This window comes from Macaca nemestrina, chromosome 11, assembly GCF_043159975.1.
Source record: "Macaca nemestrina isolate mMacNem1 chromosome 11, mMacNem.hap1, whole genome shotgun sequence".
NCBI lineage: Eukaryota > Metazoa > Chordata > Mammalia > Primates > Cercopithecidae > Macaca > Macaca nemestrina.
Genome location: NC_092135.1, coordinates 71,236,785 through 71,257,050, shown reverse-complemented (window position 1 = coordinate 71,257,050; position 20,266 = coordinate 71,236,785). Strand labels below are relative to the sequence as shown.

General features: G+C 43.2%; 1 protein-coding gene and 2 long non-coding RNA genes across 7 annotated transcripts in view; 2 read left to right on the top strand and 1 right to left on the bottom strand.

Moving 5' to 3' along the window:
- Positions 1–267: 267 nt before the first annotated feature.
- On the bottom strand, positions 268–15,134 carry LOC105483365 (cell division cycle associated 7). 5 transcript variants are annotated; one of them, XM_071072957.1, is made up of 10 exons: positions 14,846–15,134; positions 11,019–11,144; positions 10,365–10,601; positions 6,357–6,593; positions 5,922–5,999; positions 4,798–4,992; positions 4,191–4,331; positions 3,029–3,178; positions 2,183–2,319; positions 268–1,530 (listed from the first exon to the last, which is right to left on the bottom strand). In XM_071072957.1, the coding sequence occupies exons 1-10, from the start codon at positions 14,864–14,866 to the stop codon at positions 1,500–1,502; spliced, it is 1,353 nt and encodes a 450-aa protein (XP_070929058.1). In that variant the 5' UTR covers positions 14,867–15,134; the 3' UTR covers positions 268–1,499. The 5 variants fall into 5 exon arrangements, with proteins under 5 accessions (XP_070929058.1, XP_070929061.1, XP_070929060.1 ...); XM_071072960.1 differs by lacking the exon at positions 14,846–15,134 and adding an exon at positions 14,069–14,087; XM_071072959.1 differs by lacking the exon at positions 14,846–15,134 and adding an exon at positions 13,759–13,915.
- LOC139357147 (uncharacterized) overlaps positions 13,478–20,266 on the top strand; it is a 59,306-nt gene continuing 52,517 nt past the window's right edge. Inside the window, exon 1 of the long non-coding RNA XR_011609866.1 lies at positions 13,478–13,646. This is a non-coding gene — a long non-coding RNA (uncharacterized lncRNA). The remainder of the gene's footprint in view (positions 13,647–20,266) is intronic.
- The window catches only part of LOC139357146 (uncharacterized), a 38,455-nt gene continuing 32,227 nt past the window's right edge, over positions 14,039–20,266 (top strand). Inside the window, exon 1 of the long non-coding RNA XR_011609865.1 lies at positions 14,039–14,130. This is a non-coding gene — a long non-coding RNA (uncharacterized lncRNA). The remainder of the gene's footprint in view (positions 14,131–20,266) is intronic.

Genomic DNA, 20,266 nt, shown 5'->3' with positions numbered 1-20,266 from the left:
TGCAAAGCACAACACAAAGGAAAACACTACAAAACTTCATGGGCACGTATTGTTTTCTATCAGGCACTGTGGTGATCTCAGCCCATTTTCTGATCATAGGTATCAGTCCTGTCACCTAGTGAGGTCCTTCCAAATAAGCTGACCTTAGAACTTCAGAAACTTCAGTCAAAAGGCAGACATTTTTAGAAAAGGTGGAAATGGCCTTTTATTTAAATATGAGAAAAAAATTAGAAGTACAGTAAGATTATTTTTAAAAAAGCAGACAAGTTAGAACAAACATTTTATTATTAAAATAAACTTTTGTATAAAAGCATCACAAATCAAAAGCTGTATTTACACTTATCGATTCAAGGTCCAATTACACATCAAACATTGAATGGCACAGCAATGGTTTACAAATGCAAGTAAATTGGGACATACAAACACTTAGATTCCACCTTTATCAAATAACTTGATTAATGCAACAAGGAGTGGGAACACTGACACAGGAAATCTGCCCAGAAACTCGACTGGCAGAGATGTCAGATTAACAAACTGCGGAAAGTTACATCTCCAAAAAGGCACTTCTCATTGTTATAAAAGTGCTTAAAATCTAAATTGAACCTTGTGCCTGGTTTATAAATTTTCAAGAAACTGCAAAGAACCACTGACTAGTTTTTAATATCAAGTTTCCATGCAAAATTGTCCAAGAATTTATTTCCAATACCTTACATGTGAACTGAAATAAACTTTGCAAACTACAATTATACTAAAGTTTTGTACCGAAAATTCAGCCTACTCATAATTTCCAGATAGCTCTTCCATCATACTTTTAAAGTATTACATTGCCCACCAACCTTTGAATCATGATTGTGTAAGCTGGACGCACCACTTACCCTTCAGGCAGAAGAAATTAGGAGAAATTAAGTCTCAACTGTGATAACAACTTGTAACATAAGCGCAATACATGGGATTGAGAGGCATCAATCTGCAATAATTACCTAATTTTTCCACATGGTTTTAAGACTTTTGTGCCTTGATTATATTAAAAATTTCAACTAGTATGAATGCTAAATCATACTTGTTTTTGTGTAAACAAGTTAGAAGGTTCTTCTCTGAAATTCAATAGATCTAGTTAGTTAATACTTTTATTGTGTTTCCAAGTGCTTAGGTTTTATGAGGGCTATTTCAACACCAAGTAAATAAAATATGCTTTCATAAAACTGTAATTTAAAAGAAATTCAAAAACTAAGTGGTTGGAGAGGGGCATTGGAAATAGAGGGGGATGCTATGAGATGGGGATTGGGAACAGAGAAGAAACTGCAGGAGGGCAAAGTGTAACTAGTAATATACCTTCCGTGATGCTCCAGAAACACATGTCTACTAAGATTAACTTGATTGGAGTTTCTTAGGAAACAGGCTGATCATCAAGATTCTTAACTCAGGTTTCAGTGAAAAAATTGGAAACTTTTATAAGAAAGATTTGAGAAGTAGAAGGCAGGCAGCAAATTTTCCAGATATTATGCCTGCATTTCAAATTCCTGTTTCAGGCTGTGAAAGACAAAAGGAAACGTGTCAGGACATAGTTTTCAACCAAAGAATTCTCTTTTGAAAGCCTAATTCATTTTTAAAAACATTTTTGTTCTGTTGTAACATCACTATGGTCAAGTGTACACATCTTCAAGTATATAATCTGACTTTTTCATACACACCCACCCACCTGGGTTACCACCACCTAAGTGAAGACAGAAAACGCTGTCATCCGTTCCTGCGTGCCCCTTTCCAGTCAGTCTCCACCCCGCCAGACATAACCACTCTTCTGACATCTGTCATCTTTTTTTTTTTTGAGACGGAGTCTCGCTCTGTCGCCCAGGCTGGAGTGCAGTGGCCGGATCTCAGCTCACTGCAAGCTCCGCCTCCCGGGTTCACGCCATTCTCCTGCCTCAGCCTCCCGAGTAGCTGGGACTACAGGCGCCCGCCACCTCGCCCGGCTAAGTTTTTGTATTTTTAGTAGAGACGGGGTTTCACTGTGTTAGCCAGGATGGTCTCGATTTCCTGACCTCGTGATCCGCCCGTCTCGGCCTCCCAAAGTGCTGGGATTACAGGCTTGAGCCACCGCGCCCGGCCGACATCTGTCATCTTTTCATTAAGATATAAATGAATATAAGATTCGGATGTGGAAGAGAAAAAAAACACCCACTACCTTTTCAAGTAGGCATGCACATTCCCAAAGCCATGGTATTTGGCTAAATACACAAGGACCCCAGTCGCACACCGTCCATCTCGCTGCCGGCAGAAACTGCAGTTGCAGATTCCTCGACAAGGCGGGCAACGCCAGTTCTGAAGGAGGATTGTCAAACGGCACAATTCAGTTAAACCTTACCTCCCCACCAACTTATCTACATTACATTTAACCCCTTCTTTACGGTTAAAAATTTATATGATTAATATGCATTAGTCATGCCTGATGCTTCCTTCCAGCAGTGGAAGTTACAAGCAGCTACCAGGAATAAATGGAGCAGCAACTTCCCAGGGACAGTTCAGACCTGAGTGTGGTGGAAGCGGCTCATGCCTATGCAGCACCATCACTCTGAATTCATTTGTGTTCTGAATTAAGAGCACCCTGGAATGGGTGTGGTGCCTCAAACCTGTAATCCCGGCACTTTAGGAGGCTGAGGCGGGTGGATCACGAGGTCAAGAGATCAAGACCATCCTGGCCAACGTGGTGAAACCCCGTCTCTACTAAAAATACAAAAATTAGCTGGGTATGGTGGCGTGCACCTATAGTCCCAGCTACTTGGGAGGCTGAGGCAGGATAATCGCTTGAACCCAGGAGGCAGAGGTTGCAGTGAGCTGAGATCACAACACTGCACTCCAGCCTGGCAACAGAATGCGACTCCATCTAAAAAAAAAAAAAAAAAAAAAAAAAAAAAAAAGAGCATCCCGTAACAGAAAGGGCTCCACCCCTTCACCAACGCCTTTTTCTGGCCTCATCACAGTTTGTGATTGACCTTCAAGCCCACAGGACTAACCCCTGGCAGGCACCTACCGGATCCAGTAGAGCATCCCTGACCTCTTCACCATAACGGTTTCGAAGGCAGGGGCCGCAGAACTGGCCTCGAACGCCCCAGCAGTCTGGGTTTCTGCAGTTTGTTTTGGTATCAATAGTCTTCTGACGGCATTGATGACAAGTAGAGCCCTACAAATAAGCAATTAAGAAAAAACAAAAAACAAAAAGCCACTGCTTTTTAACAGAGAAAATGGCATATTTACAGAATGTCCCTCTTCGTAGTATAGTCTTACATTTTGTCTGTCAATCTCTGTATACACATGTACATGCCAGGGTATGAAAAATAACTCAGCCGGGCGCGGTGGCTCAAGCCTGTAATCCCAGCACTTTGGGAGGCTGAGACGGGCGGATCACAAGGTCAGGAGATCGAGACCATCCTGGCTAACCCGGTGAAACCCCGTCTCTACTAAAAAATACAAAAAAGCTAGCCGGGCGAGGTGGCGGGCGCCTGTAGTCCCAGCTACTCGGGAGGCTGAGGCAGGAGAATGGCGTGAACCCGGGAGGCGGAGCTTGCAGTGAGCTGAGATCCGGCCACTGCACTCCAGCCTGGGTGACAGAGCGAGACTCCGTCTCAAAAAAAAAAAAAAAAAAAAAAAAGAAAAATAACTCAACCAGGTGCAGTGGCTCACACCTGTAATCCCAGCATTCTGGGAGGCTCTGAGGAGAGTGGATCGCTTGAGCCAAGGAGTTTGAGACCAGCCTGGGCAACATGGCAAAACCCCATCTCCACTAAAAACATAAAACTTGGCCTGGTGTGGTAAAACCACTTTCCTTTAAGAAAAGGTCTTATTAAAAAATAACCTACCCAAATCCATTTTTATCTTCGGTGCACCACCACACCCCAGCACCTAGCTTTGTATACACACATAATAGATATGCAATAAATATATGTTGAATGAATTGATTTCTAAATTAGGAGAAAAGATTTACCACGACTACAGACTTACTAAGCAGATAATTCCACTGTGAAAGAGGGCTAAATCCCAGGGATACTTAAAACTTTTCCTTCCTTGTGTGAAAAAAACATATAGGCACAGATTTCACATGCTAAGCCCTTTAGACCCTGGGCAACACTTAGGGACAGAAGCTCTCTTCCTCTCACAGATGTTTACATTCTCAGGTGTAACTGAGAGGCTCTCACCAGTGAACGGTTATATATCTTCTCTCGAGAGTTGCTGCAGATGTTCTCCAACTCTTCCTCTGTAATTTCTTCCACTGGGCGAATTATATGCGGAAGGGTCATGGATGATCTGGAGCGACGACTTCTGGGCAGGTCATCTTCCTGCGTCACGAGGAATACAAAACACAGAGCTTAAAAACTGAAAAACTGATTGAAAGAGATTCAAAACTGAGAACTAGAGATTCAAATATGAAACAGAGATTCAAAACTGGCTCTCCCCAGCTCTGAATCTCAGATACTTGACTTGTAATTTCTTCTCACGAACTTCAACCTGGAAATCTCTCCTAGAGCTAATGGTAGAAAAACTGGCCATATGCTTACTGTAGCCATAACTGGACATTTTGGAAACGATGCCTGCAATTAAGAAGAGATGAAGAAAACCTAATTCTCACCTGCTAATAAAATTACCAAGTAAGCTTATGTGACATTTACAATTGTGAATGGTTAGAGAAAAACATTTACTATGGAACTCCTGGTGTTGAGGATGTGTGTGTACCTGCGCTGTGTACGATGCCAGGCCTACTGAAGATGAGAATCAGAAGAGCAAGTACCAATGCAAAGAACTCACGTTCATGTAGCCATCCATGGTCTTCCTCTTTCTCACCAACATGTACTTATCCTCTTCCTCCTCCTCCTCCATGGGTAGAGCGTCAAGGGACCCGAGGATCCGGGACCTTGACCTGGTAAGAGGACGAGCTCTCCGTTCGGGGTTTCTCCTGGAAGCAACACCCGGGAATGTACGCCTTCGCGGTCTCCTCGATTGCTAAACAAAGCACGCATAAGGGAATCCATTTATTCCACAATAAAGAGAAGTAGTACTTTGGGGAATTCATACCTTCTCCTTAAGGATGTTTTAAGTAAAGAGAGCTCTATTTTTTCATTTTCTTTGTCATTTACATCATGCATGGCAAAATGAGCCTAAAACCTATATGGCTATCTTTATTTTGCTTTTGTAACACCAAGCCCAGTTTCTTTCAACTTGAGAGATGAGCTATTTATTCTTTTACTTAATGAAGATGTAAGAAATGATCTTCTCTTCTAAAAAAAAATGTTTTGTCTGATGTCTCTTGACCCTGTAGAAACACATTCAGTTTCTACATTGCACAATAGAGGGATATCTGTATGGTTTCCCTCTTTCCATCTTTCCTTTCCTCAGGGGAAGGCAGGAAAAAGAAATCTTTTCTATCACAGCAGACACACCAAATCTCCCTGAGTTGTAGAATTCTTCAGAATGCAATTGTATGATACCCAGCTATGACTTGATAAGAAATTGTGATTTTCTTATTCTATTTTCATTCTCCAATTTTAAAAACATCTATTGCACATCTACCATGTAGGAGGAATGTGCTCACACTGGAGAAGAGAAAAAAATTTTTGATCTCCATTACCTGCCCATGAGGGCAGGTAATTAGTCTAGTTGACTAATTACCTAGTGAGGGGCTTAGTCTAGTTGGGAAGGAAAGAAATAACCAATCAAAAGGGGTTTAGTGCCACAGGAGCACAGCAAGGAGAGACCAAACTACCCAGGATTCAAGGAGGATCATCCAGAGATCTGTCAGGGGGTTTCCTCTAGGTCCCCTTCGTTTGTCTAGAAGGCCACACAAATAAAGAAATTAGATTTTTAAATACAACACAGATCTACCTTACGTGTGCCAAAAACACTACTGTATATAAACAAGGACTGGGACTTACTGAGTCGGAGCCTGGGAGGGGATGTCTTCCAGGGAACGAGCCAGGGAAGCTTTCTAATTCAGACATGAGTTTTGCAAGCTAAAAAGGGAGAAAATTAAACTGATATCATTGGCTTAGAATAACTGCTAAAAATGAGCAACTAACTTCTTGAAAATACTGAAGTACATCTCCTGGTTTGAAATCTGAAAGTAAGTTGACACATTCAAAGTTTCTGATTTCCCCTATACACTTAACCAGGCCTTTAACAGATTACAAAAAAGGAGTTCAGGGAAGGAAACACATTTTGAGGCACACATTGAAGACTTCACAGGTAAACAAAAGTAACTTTTTATTCATGTAACAGAAAAAAATAACTTTTTTGTGTGATAGAACAGATTTAAGCAATGAGTCGCTTAGAGAGGAAAAATTAATTCTAACACAAAGTCAGATACCTACCATTGCTTTGTTTTGCTTTATATTTAAAGCCCTTTTCTCCAAAAAATTCATGCCACTTTCATCTTCTGAATCGGAGTTGGAATCAGTCACAGAATTCTCTGAGGGCTGGGGGGACTCTGCTTTTTTGTTGGTTGCTCCCCTAGTACTTCGTGCTGGAAACTTCATCGCCACCCTGAGAGGTCCAGAGTGCCTGCACTGGCTGCGGGTCCTACAGCCTTCCCGAACTGACTGCAGCCTCTAATCACAACAATGGAGTCATTAGGACTTGATCAGCAGACAAGCTTCATCAGTATGACTACAAAGTCCCTTCTGAACGAGACACTTGTCTGAAATGAATTTTAACTGAACATTGACACCTCTGGGTAACAAAATCAGGAACTACAAAGAGTACAACAATCAACAGAATGCAGTTTAATTCCATGCAGCCTATCTGGACCACACTGCTATAAGCTATTTTCACAGTCCCTAGGCCTGTGGGTCTGAGCCTTTTTTTTAAATGTTAAAATTCCTACCACCTACTTTTCATTTCTTTAAAAACAGATCTTTATGTATTTTAAAAGAATTCTGACAAGAACAAATGTGTTCTCCTGGCTGGGTGCAGTGGCTCACGTCTGTAATCCCAGCACTTTGGGAGGCCAAGGCGGGTGAAACACTTGAGCCCAGGAGTTCGAGACCAGCCTGGGCAACATGGTGAAACCCCATCTCTGCCAAAAAAAATACAAAAATTAGCTGGGCATGGTGGCGCACGCCTGTGGTCCCAGCTACTTGGAAGGCTGAGGTGGGAGAATGGCTTGAACCCAGGTGGCAGAGGCTCAGTGAGCCGTGTTCGTGCTACTGTACGCCAGGCCTGGGTGACAGAGCCAGACCCTGTCTTGAGGGAAAAAAAAAAAAAAAAAGGGGAAAAAAATGTGTTCCCCTATAAATATGGCCTCAATGTTGATGGCAATATTAAATTATATTAACATATCTCAATTTTCTACTTTACAAAATCATATAATAAAATATACATAAGATTTATCATGTTAACCATTTCTAAGTGCACAGGTCAATGGCATTAAATACATGCACATTGTTGTGCAGCCATCACCACCATCCATCTCCAGAATGTTATCATCTTCTCCAACTAAAACTCCCTCATACCCATTAAACAGTAATTCCCCATTCCCTCTTTCCCTCCGCCCCTGGCAACCATCATCCTATTTTCTGTCTATAAATTTGACTTCTCTAGGTACTTCTCTAATCTACTTTCAGAAGCTCAAAATAAAAATATTTCCAGATTCCAAAAGTAATATAAGTTTTCATCATTAAAAATTTATCCAAATTAGCCATAGGGTAATATAAATCAAAATCACAATGAGAGGCCAGGTGCAGTGGCTCACGCCTGTAATCCCAGTGCTTTGGGAGGCCGGGGCAGGCAGATCACCTGACATCAGGAGTTGGACACCAGCCTGGCCAGCATGGTGAAACCCCATCTCTACTAAAAATACAAAAATTAGCCAGGCACAGTGACACACGCCTGTAATCCCAGTTACTTGGGAGGCTGAGGCAAGAAAATCGCTTGAACCCAGGAGGCGGAGGTTGCGGTGAGCTGAGATCATGCCACTGCACTCCAGTCTGGGCTACAGAGCAAGACTCCGTCTCCAAAAAAAACAAAAACAAAAACAATAACAAAACAACAACAACAAAAAAACCCACACACAAAACATAATGAGACACCAACCACTTCATAGTAGAGCTAAAAAGCAAAAGAAGGCCGGGTATGGTGGCTCACATCTGTAATCCCAGCACTTTGGGAGGCTGAGATGGGCAGATCACCTGAGGTCAGGAGTTCGAGACCAGCCTGGCCAAGACGGCAAAACCCCGTCTCTACTAAAAATATAAAAAATTAGTCGGGTGTGGTGGCACGCGCCTGTAGTCCCAGCTACTCGGAGGCTGAGACACAAGAATCGCTTGAACCCAGGAGGCGGAGATTGTCGTGAGCCAAAATTGTGCCACTGTACTCCAGCCTGGGTGACAGAGTGAGACTCTGTCTCAAAAAAAAAAAAAAAAAGCAAAAGGAAAATAAAAAAAACTATTAGCAAAAATTTGGAGAAATTGTAACCCTCACACACTGCTGGTAGGAATGTAAACTGGTATAGCCACTTTGTCTATTTCTCAAAAGGTTAAACAGTTACTACATGAACCACAATTCTACTCCTATGTACATACCTAAGAGTATATATCTACACAAAAACTTGTACACGAATGTTCACAGTAGCATTATTCATAACAGCCAAAAAAGTGCAAACAACCCACTTATCCATCAACTGATGAATGGGTAAATCAAATGTGGCTGATTTACACAACAGAATATTCTGCAATAAAATGAACTAACACATGCCACAACATAATAAACCTTGAAATCATTATCCTAAGTGAAAGAAGCCAGTCGCAAAAGACCACATATCATGATTCAATTTATATGAAATATCCACAACAGGCTAATCTATGACAGCAGAAAGCAGACTGATGGTTGCCAGGAGCTAGGGGTGTTGGGAAGGAATAAGGAGTGACTGTTAATGGGTACAGAGTCATTTTTCGGGGTCATAAAGGTACTCCAAAATTGACTGTGGTAATGGTTGCAGGTAAAAAAAAAAGAGAGAAGAAAAAATATCACCCATAAAGTCCCTGAATTTCACCTATAAAGACCCAGTTTTAACACTAAAATATTTATTAAGGCCAGCAAAGTGCCTCATGGCTGTAATCCCAGTACTTTTGGAGGCCAAGACGGAAGGATTGCTTGGGCCCAAGAGTTCGAGAACAGCCTGAGCAACAAAGTGAGCCCACATCTCTACAAAAAATTTTTTAAAGTTCCCAGGCAGGGTGGCACATGCCTGTAATCTCAGTTACTGGGTAGGCTGAGGAGGGAGAATCACTTAAGCCCAGGAGGTGGAGGCTGCAGTAAGCCATGATCGCACCACTTACTCCAGCCTGATTGACAGTGCAAGACCCTGTCTCAAAAAAGTCTTACATGCCCACAAACAGCTTTTTGTACTTTTAGTGTCCACGGATTTAGAGAGTACAAAACAACAAAAACCTTTCATGAGTTCCTACCAATTATAATGAATTGGCATTTTACTAATCATGACAGTATCTTCAAAGAACTGAAACACTGCCCAGAAATTATTCAGGCTATTGACAATGTTTGTGTCACACGCAGATCTGCAGACTGGCCCCTCTGCAACAAACTCCAGTAAGCACTGATTTGGACCAAAACACTCCTTGGCCAGGTGGACTGCCACTTGTATCAATGTTACTCAAACCGTGATCCTCAGGCAGTGGATCCATGTCAGACCAGTGAGTTGAAGAGCATGCACCTGATTATCAGTAAATGCACTGCTTCCTTTGTCGAGAAAGTCTTTGGAATGAGAGAATGTGTATAGAATTAAACAGTACGCTCAGAAAGAGTGGGACCAAGGCACAGCACAACAGTGGCAGCAGCAGTTAAAGGAAGGTAGCGTGCATAGGAAAAGCCAACCAAGGAGCAAAAGTAGCAGCAGGCAGGGCCCTCAATGTCATTATCTGCAATGGCGCTCCTGCACATAAGTTATCACAGGTTTTCAAGATGCAGCCACAGATCTACTATGAGACCAACATTTATCAAAGGTCTGCTCTATGACAGGCACTAGGGCTGGGCACTTGAACTTAAATGCAAATGTAGATAATATTTAGGACTAGTGTGCTTCCTGATTAGGCTGGATTTTTGTGGTAATGAAAATCTGGAGATTGGCCAATTTTATCTTACCAGTTTCCAAATTTTCAGAGCCTACAAAATGTTCATGATTTATAAGTCCAGCTACATTAGTAAACACTGCTCTAAGACATGAAGAAAATACTCAAAATTTTAAAAAGGTCAACAAAGGCTGTTGGCATGACTAAAATCAAAATCATAAGAAAAAATTTTTTAAAAATATGTCATGCCTCTAAATGTATCTTACTTCTTGAAACTGGTGAAATTCTCAAACTCACCATTCCATCTTGTATCTCACTCTCTGAGAAACCGCAAAAGGATTCATCGTCAGAGTCGGCATGAAAAATACTGGCCAGTTCGTTAGTGACATCTGGCCTTGGTTTCTGTAAAAATCCACAATGGTCTAATACATCTTGCACCTCACTTTCTGAAAAGCCGCAGAAAGATTCATTATCAGAGTCCTCATAAAAAACATTTGCCAGTTCTTCACTGATATCTGACCTGAATTTAGGTTTCTGTAAAATAAATAAATAAATGTGGTTGTGCATTTTTTTTCTTTTTCAAGAACCAATTTTCCATAAACCGTGCAGAGAGCAAATCACATTTACAAGTGCACTACAAGAGAACAGCTTTTGTTACAAAGAAAAATGGTTCAGAGGTTTACAAATGATTTCTGAGTTGTTATGGCAAATCATCATGCATGTTAGGTTAGGCGACATTTCAAAAGGATAGAATAAGTAGCTAATCTACCTCCAACAATTACTACCTAGAACCACAGCAAAAAGTGAAATGAAATTATAGTGCATACTGTATTTTCATAACGGCTGTATAGAAATGTAGGCAAAAAGCAAGCAGTTTTAATCACGCACAAAGCATCTGGGGCATTTTGAGCACTGCAGACTCAATTCTGTTTATTCTCAGGCAGCACTTACCGTGTTTGCAAAATTATCAGAAGCAAAGCTGTCACAACTGTCATCAGAGGATGACGAGGTTTCCATGGAAATCAACTTCACATATCTGAATTTCTTTAAGTTCTTCTTTACTCTGAGATCTTTCTGCTGCAAATGGAAATAGCAACCCTATTAAGCATGATGCTTACTTTATTTAACTAAAGACATCATTTTTTTGGTTTAGTAGGTTCAAAGAGCACAGAGTAGATATGTCCATTTATCATACCCTACATAGAAAAGGAAGTTTGTCAACTGCTACAAAAAACCTTTTCTTTCTTCTTTTTGTAAGAAGCAGGATCTCGCTCTGTCATCCAGGCTAAAGCGCAGTGGTGAGATCATGGCTTACTGCAACCTGGAACTCCTGAGCTCAAGCAAGCCTCCTGTCTCAGCCTCCTGAGTAGACAGGACTACAGGCATGTGCCACCATGCCCAGCTAACTTATTTTATTTTTTTAGAGATGGGGTCTTGCTATGTTGCCCAGGTTGGCCTCAAACTCCTGGACTCAAGCGATCCTCTCACCTGAGCCTCCCAAAGTGCTTGGATTACAGGCATTAGCCACTGTACCTGGACCCAAAAATCTTTAAAACCAGGTCAAATTCTTTTTTTTTTTTTTTTTTTTGGAGACAGAGGCTCGCTCTGTTGCCCAGACTGGGGTGCAGTGGTGCGATCTTGGCTCACTGCAAGCTCCGCCTCCTGGATTCATGCCATTCTCCTGCCTCAGCCCTCCGAGTAGCTGGGACTACAGGCGTCCACCACCACGCCCAGCTAATTTTTTGTATTTTTAGTAGAAACGGAGTTTCACCGTGTTAGCCAGGATGGTCTCGATCTCCTGACCTAGAGATCCGCCCGCCTCAGCCTCCCAAAGTGCTGGGATTACAGGCGTGAGCCACCGCGCCCGGCCAAAACCAGGTCAAATTCTAAGAAGGGATCCCTTGGCAGGAAAATTATAAAGACATTTATCAATTTTTTCAAACATCTGTAGAACTACCTCTCAACCCACCTTAATAAGCCCCTAATCTTCAGCTCTTAGCATTATACTGAGCTCCACAGGAGTTTTTAATGCTAAACTCCTAAAATCCAACCTGTTTTTTTTTTTAAATTAAACTATACTTCTAAAAGGAAATTTCAAAAGTACAAAATGGCAGAAAGATTTTCTCCCTCAGCCAAAATCAAGCTAATGAGGTATTTTTTGTAAGCTTTGGGCTATGTACTGTGATGCTAATTTCACAAACTACAAAAACTGGGCAGGACCTCTACTTCAAGATGGCAGGCTTCCAAGCAGGCCCCATTCCAATCAAGAGGGCTATCCTGATTTCCACACAAGTCTTTACAAAGCAAATACATCAAACCCTTCAACAGATGGTACAAGGAGCCAAGTTAAAGGTCAAACAGCACTCCAAATGCAGGTGGGATACCTGATTCCATTTTAGCACTCTATTACTTGAGGCTGTCATTCAGCTCTTTCTGCTGTCCCTTTGCTATACAAGACTTAAGTTTTTAAAAGTCCTTTTATAAAGTGCAAATTACTTATATAGAAATGCTTCATTCATTCATAAATACTGAACAGCCTGGCACCGCTCTCAGAAAATGCAATTGGCATCTATCTTGTGTAAAAAAGGATAGCGGTTTGTCATTTCTTAACATTTAACGAGATTTCTTAAGTGTTGCTTTAGGTCCTGTATTTTTATGCTCTTAAATGGGGCCATGGAATAGCAGAAGTGATTCCTTATACTGAAAACTTTGAAAGGGCAAGCTCTGCTACAGATTCTACAAAATATGCTAAGATGTAAGATGTCAGGTGACCAGAACGCTGTTGCCCTCCTTCTTTGCCTAACATTACGCATTTCAGTCTCTTGAAAATACATGAGGGCACTCCCAACATCCCTATACCCCTAAGTAAACTCCGTTCAATCATCTTAGGAAGTTTTTGTCTTTTGCCTTTTTAACAAGGCAGGACAATGTGTAAAAGGTAGAGCTACTAAATATAAAGGTTAGGTGTGTGTGTAGGAGGGTGGCGCACACCTGTAATCCCAGCGCTTTGGGAAGCCAAGGTGGGAGGATCACTGGAGCCCACGAGTTTGAGACCAGCCTGGGGAACATGGTGAATCTCCGTTTCTACTAAAAATACAAAAATCAGCCGAGTGTGGCGGTGCGCACATGTAGTCCCAGTTACTAGGGAGGCTGAGGTGGGAAGACTGCTTGAGGCCGATAGGCTGCAGTGAGCCGTGATTGTGCCACTGCACTCCAGCCTGGGACACAATGAATGTTGGGAACTGAAAAGGATCTCAGATCCCATTTTCCAGATAAGGAAATTGAAGGCCCCAGGAAGGTGTAATAGACTGCAAGATCACAGGGGCAGGAACAGCAGTACTCCTCGCATTACTGCAGGAATTACCATCTTTTATTCATCAATCTACCTGCAAGCAGTCAAGAGGCCCCAGACAGCCTCAAAGGCGGCATTCTATTGGGTGCTGTCCGAGAAATACATGCTGAGTTTTAACAAGTCAGCACAAGCCAAGAGTTATTTACCAGGCAAATGTATCTTTGGAGGAAAAGCCACAAAAAAGCAGCAAGGCAAACAGTCAAGACGGAGATGAACTTCTTTGGCAGGTAAGTAATAACTAATACCATTTATAGTAGTTTTTCGTGCCAAGCACTATGTTAAGTACGCTTTCAGGTCAGGTTTAATTCTTTGCAACATAGGTGCTATCGTTATTCTCACTTAGGCAATGAGGAAACTGAGGCTCAGGAAGGCGAAATGGATTACTGAAGTCCCATGGCGACTCAAATTTGAACCCAGGCACGTCAGGTTCCAAGACCAGCTACACATGGTTGTCTACATCCGGAAAGCCAATGCCCAGCTCCACCGGGGCGGCGACTCAGCCCTGAAACCACGCCTCATCGCACCCACCCCCGCGAACCTGTCCTCCCCCGCGTGGGTCCCAAACCCCTGATACTTATTTTAAACGTGTCATTGTCTTCCGTTTCACCCAACCCCCACTCTTCTACCCTCTCCAGGAGCCCGACCCTACGTTCTGGCTTCCGTTAGAGCAAAAAGTAACGTTCCATTCAGAGCAACGTCCTGCAGCTAAGAGTAAGGCTAGGGGGTTGGGGGTTGGGGGTTGGGGGTGGGGGTGGAGGAAGTGGGAAACGAGCAAATGGTCGGCGAACGGTTTGGCCCACCAAGCCCTTTAAATGCACTTAACCACCGCCCGGTACTACCGTCGCTTCCCACTGCGTGCGCAAGCCAAGTTCTAAGAGGCCGGTTCGAAAGACCTTAACGATCCAACGCACTGGCCCTCAGCGGTTAGAAACGGATGCGGCTTTTGCCGGGAGGGGTGCGCACCCAAGGGCCACCCACTTAGCGTGGGTATAGACGCGGCGAGCCACGCACTGGCTCCGAGTTGTGTGCGGAAAAAGGATGGGCCGCCGCAGGACAAACTCCTAGGGGGCAAGCAGGCCGGCTCTGCCCGGCAGGCACAATCGGGACCGGCCAGCCCTCCCGGCCGGTGTACGGCCTTTGGCGGGCGCACGTGCCTAGGGCTTTCCAGCGCTGCCAGCCGTCCTGCAAACGACTCAAGTCTCCACGCCGCCCGCACTTCGGATGCGCACGCCGCGCAGGAACATCCCCATGGCCCTCAGTTATTCTAGGTGCACTAAATCGGGGGCTTGCCCAAGCGGGCAACGCCTAGGCAGGCCACCAGTTGAAAGGCAGCGCTAGGCTGCGGAGTTGGAGAGGGTCGGCCCGCGCCCGCCTGCGTCCAGCACCCACCGCGCCCGCCCCTCGGGTTAGCCCGCCCAGCCCTCACCGGCACGCGGCGAGCGTCCATGCTGGTGGCGGGTGCCCAGGTCGGCGCTTGGAGCGGGGAGAGCGGAGCAGCAGCGCGGTCAGCGGTCCCACAGCATGAGGAGCAGCATCAGCGCGGCCTGCAGGCGGGGCACGCCGACCCGGGCCCGGAGGGGCGGGGCTCGGGCTGTCTTTCCCGCGTTGGGACACAGGTCCTGAAAGCTGTGGTAACGGCCAGACTCGGCGCAAGATTAGGTGATCCCCTGGAAAAAACATGACCTCCCTATATATTCTGACCTAAAAGGATAGCCTTGGCTCCTCCTAAAATCCCTTTGAGAAAGGGGCGCTTTAGGGGCTACAAAGACCACTCTCCTTACGCAGCTGTACGGTCCTGAGCGAGTGGCGCGAAAATGGTTCGTATTGCCCCGGGGTTTTCTGGCTGATTTGCATGAATTCTCGTAGTGGCGGAGGAAAAGTGGAGTCTCAGGGGTAAAGGGGAGCAGTGCGAGGGTGGCGCGGGTCACGCACCATGGCATTTAGCACTTTCATTGCTGCATGCGGTTTACAAGATTTAAAAACTCATAGAATCCAGCACGAACTCCACTCTTAATAATCCAATTCACCGCCCCTGGATGTAACCTCTTATCTGGGGACCACACCATAATCTGAAGCAATAAAAATAGTTAAATCCTGATCTTTCTTTCCAAAAAGCACAGGAAGCCGACTTGTTTTATATTAGACTTGTGGTTTTCAAAGTAGAAGAAAAGCCGCAGCCGCTTGATGAAGACATCTATAATATAGTTAACCTTTAACGATTATCTGTTGGGGATAGAAACTAAAGATTTAACAATTGTGGCTTGATGACCTTTTCTGTCTTCAGAATTGAGAACTACCCTGAGTCAGTGCGAACGGGAAACACTTTTCATTGCCCTTTTAACCAAACTTAGCATTACAACGAAATAATGAAATAAAGTGAGGCTTTTTGTGTGTGTGAAGAGCAAAAAACTTGCTTCTAGAAGAAAAAGTAAATTTAGTTTCTTTAGAAGACACTCATTATACTCTCAACATTTAAAACAAGCGCTTGAAATAAAAACATTCGCATTTCCCACCTCATTTCAAAACTTTTCTCTGGGGAATAATTAATTCCTTCGCAGTAGGAGTGTGCATGGACATACTGTGTTCCTCTCTGGGTATACTGAATACAAAACTGAGCAAGTAAATAATGCCCGAGGACGATGGATTGGAAGGAGTCTTCCTGCCTTTCTTAAATACACCTACCCAGTGATTACTCTGCCACTGTGCGAGGGACAAATAGCTCAAGGTCTAGAAGGTGAGTGCCAGGAGGAGAGGCTATTGGTGGGTGGTGAAATTACAGAATTACAGAGCCCTCAGTAAGTATTTGTTGAATGAATAAACATTTGGGAATGTAATTTTGTGCCACTAAAACTAAATATATGAGAATTTGGAATTACTAGACCCATGAAGCAGGGGAAGATTAAGTCACTTTGTGAAAGGCTCTGACAGGGAAATTTTTAGTCTTCTTCCTGGGGGCACAAGAAAATAATTTGGTGTATGTGTGTTTTAAGGATAAGATCTCTGGTCTATTCCTCTTTTTAGTAATCAGGAAAATGCAAATTAAAACAAGTGTTACTAGAAAGGAGTCTCGATCTAGACCCCAAGAGAGGGTTCTTGGATCTTGCGCAAGAAAGAATTCAGGACAAGTCCGTAAAGCGAAAAAGCAAGTTTATTAAGAAAGTAAAGGAATAAAAGAATGGCTACACCATAGACAGAGCCGCCTGAGGGCTGCTGGTTGCCCATTTTTATGGTTATTTCTTGATTATATGCTAAACAAGGGGTGGATTCATGCCTCCCCTTTTTAGACCATATAGGGGAACTTCCTGATGTTACCATGGCATTTGTAAACTGACATGATGCTGGTGGGAGTGTAGCAGTGAAGACGACCAGAGGTCACTCTCCTCACCATCTTGGTTTTGGCTAGCTTCTTTACTGCAGCCTGTTTTATCAGCAAGGTCTTTATGACCTGTCTGCTGACCTCCTACCTCATCCTGTAACATAGATAACATAGAATGCCTTAACCTCCTGGGAATGCAGCCCAGCAGGTCTCAAGGTTTATTTTACCCAGCTCCTATTCAAGATGGAGTTGCTCTGGTTCAAATGCCTGTAACACAGGAGATACAATTTCACTCAGACTGGCAAAACTTAAAGAGCCTGATGAGACCAGATACTATTAAGAATATGAGAAACTCCCACAATGATGTTAGTAATGTAAATGTTTAACTTTTCAGAGCAATTTGAGAATAGAGGCATACCTCATTTTATTGCACTATGCTTAAAATTAAAGGTTTGTGGCAACCCTACGTATAGCAAGCCTATCAGTGCCATGTTTCCAAAAGCGCATGCTCATTTAGTGTCATTTGGTAATTCTTGCAATATTTCACCTTTTTCATTATTTTTATATCCATAGTGGTGATCTATAATCAGTGATCTTTGCTATTACTGTTGTCATAATTTTGAGGAGTCACAAATTGTACCCATATAAGATGACAGACTTCATCAATAAATGTTGTATGTGTTCTGACTGCTCCACTGACCAACCATCCTGTCTCTCTCTCTCTCCTTATGCCCCCCCCTCCAGTCACTGAGATAGAACAATATTGAAATTAGGCCAGTTAATAACTCTACAATGGTCTCTAAGTATTGAAATGAAAAGAAGAGTCACATATCTCTCACTTTAAATCAAAAGCTAGAAATGATTACGCTTAGTGAGGAAGGCATGTTGAAAGCAGAGATAAGAAGAAAGCTAGACCTCTTGTGCCAAACAACCAAGTTGTGAATGCAAAAGAAAAGTTCCTGAAGGAAATTAAAAGTGCTACTCCAGTGAACACACCAACGATAAGAAAGCAAAACAGCCTTGTTGCCGAAATGGAGAACATTTAAGTGGTCTGGAGAGATCAAACCAGCCACAACATTCCCTTAAGCTAAAACCTAATCCACAGTAAAGCCCTAACTCTCTTCAAACTCTGTGAAGACTGAGAGAGGTGAGGAAACTGCAGAAGAAAAGTTGAAAGCTAGCAGAGGTCGATTCACAAGGTTTAAGGGAAAAAGCCATCTCTATAACATAAAAGTACAAGGTGAAGTAGCAAATTATTTAGAAGACCTGGCTAAGATAATTGATGAAGGTGGCTACACTAAACAAAAGATATTCGAAGTAGACAAAACAGCTTTCTGTTGGAAGAAGATGCCATCCAGGCTTTCATAGCTAGAGAGAAGTCAATGTCTGACTTTAAAGCTTCAAAGGACAGGCGGACCCTCTTGTTAGGAATGAATGCAGCTGGTAACCTTAAATTGAAGCCATTGATCATTTACCATTCCAAATTCTTAATTCCTTAAGAATTATGCGACATCTACTCTGCCTGTGTTCTATAAACAGAACAACAAAGCCTGAATGACAGCACATCTGTTTACAGCGTAGTTTGCTGAATATTTTAAGCCCACTGTTGAGACCTGCTCAGAAGAAAAGATTCTTTTCAAAATATTACTGCTCATTGACAGTGCCCCTATTCACCCAAGAGCTCTAACGGAGATTGATGAATGTTTTCTTGCCTGGTAACACAGCATCCACTCTGCAGTTTGTGGATCAGGCAGTAATTTTAACTTTGAAGTCTTATTATTTAAGAAATACATTTCATGGCCGGGCGCAGTGGCTCACACCTGTAATCCCAACACTTTAGGAGGCCAAGACAGGAGGATCACGAGGTCAGGAGATCGAGCAAGTAAATAACGCCTGAGGACACAGGCATCCTGGCTAACAGGGTGAAACCTGTCTCCACTAAAAATACAAAAAATTAGCCGGGTGTGGTGGCGGGCACCTGTAGTTCTAGCTACTCGGGAGGCTGAGGCAGGAGAATGGCGTGAACCCAGAAGGCAGAGCTTGCAGTGAGGCGAGATCGCGCTACTGCACTCCAGCCTGGGCGACAGAGCCAGATGCCGTCTCAAAAAAAAAGAAAAAAAAGAAATATATTTCATAAGTCTATAGCTGCTGTAGATAGTGATTCCTCTGATGGATCTGAACAGAGTCCATTGAAAACCTTCTGAAAAGGATTCATCATTCTAGATACTGTTAAGAAACTTGTGATTCAAGAAGTTTACATTCTAGTAGGAGAGCAGAAGTAAACAACAACAAAAAAAATAGTTTCAGGTGTGCTAACTTCTGCAAAGAAAAATAAAAGCAAGGTGAAAGCTAAAGACAGGACAAGGGGATAGAAAATGAAAGAGGTACAAATTTAAATAAGAGAAACAGGAAAGGCTTCTCTGAGAAGGTGACACCTGATGAGGAACATGAACAAAGTCAGGAAGGAAGCTACAGGAAGAAGAGGAAAGTGCTGGTTTCAGGCACAGTGCACAGCTGGCCCAAAGGCTGTAAGGCAGTGCACAGCAAGGCACACTACAGAAAGCCAGGCAAAGAGGGAGAGAGCCCAGATCACATGGGACCTTCTTGGCTATAGGAAGAACTTTGAATTTATTCCAGATATAATGGGAAGTCATTGAAGGATTCTGAGAAAAAGAAAGACCCAATCCGACCCCATGGACTGTGTGGGTCGTAAACTGGAGAGCCAAGAGTGAAAGCTGGGGGATACCTATGGGCTCCTGTAGAAGAAAATGATGGCTTGGACTGGGATAGCTGTGGGGTCAGATGAAGTCAGATTTAAGATATACTATTATTATAAAAGTTAGAGCTAATTGGACTTGAGGAATGGATGGTTCATTCATATTAGCATTATGTACCACAGTAAAATACTGCAGTCAGCATGCCCCTCAGAAGGGAAATGGATACATGAACAGTGGTGTATTTGTACAATGGAATCTGAACAGTAGTTCAAATGAATGGCATAGCTTACTGGCATCATTGTAGAGAAATCTTTTTTTTTTTTTTTTTTTTTTTGAGACGGAGTCTCGCTCTACCGCCCAGGCTGGAGTGCAGTGGCCGGATCTCAGCTCACTGCAAGCTCCGCCTCCCGGGTTTACGCCATTCTCCTGCCTCAGCCTCCCGAGCAGTTGGGACTACAGGCGCCTGCCGCCGCGCCCGGCTAGTTTTTTGTATTTTTTAGTAGAGACGGGGTTTCACCGTGTTAGCCAGGATGGTCTCGATCTCCTGACCTCGTGATCCGCCCGTCTCGGCCTCCCAAAGTGCTGGGATTACAGGCTTGAGCCACCGCGACCGGCGAGAAATCTTAACAGTGTTCAATGAAAAAGCAAATAGCAAAAGTATCTGTAAAGTGTACCCTTTATGCAAATTTTAGAAACACAAAACATACCTAAGTTGTGAGAGTATGAAAACCTAGACAAGCAGAAGAGGACAGAAGTTAACTTAAGGTGGAAAAGATGGAGGAAAGAGGCAAGGGTGGGGCCTTTGATTCTATTA

Bases quoted from the DNA above. Each gene is read 5' to 3' on its own strand.
- LOC105483365 (XM_071072957.1), bottom strand. From the start codon at position 14,866: ATGGACGCTCGCCGCGTGCCG. The intron at 4,332-4,797 runs GTGAGTTCTTTG...CTCGTGACGCAG, and splicing joins CCATGGATGGCTACATGAAC to GAAGATGACCTGCCCAGAAG. The intron at 3,179-4,190 runs GTGAGAGCCTCT...GCTTATTTGTAG, and splicing joins AGATATATAACCGTTCACTG to GGCTCTACTTGTCATCAATG.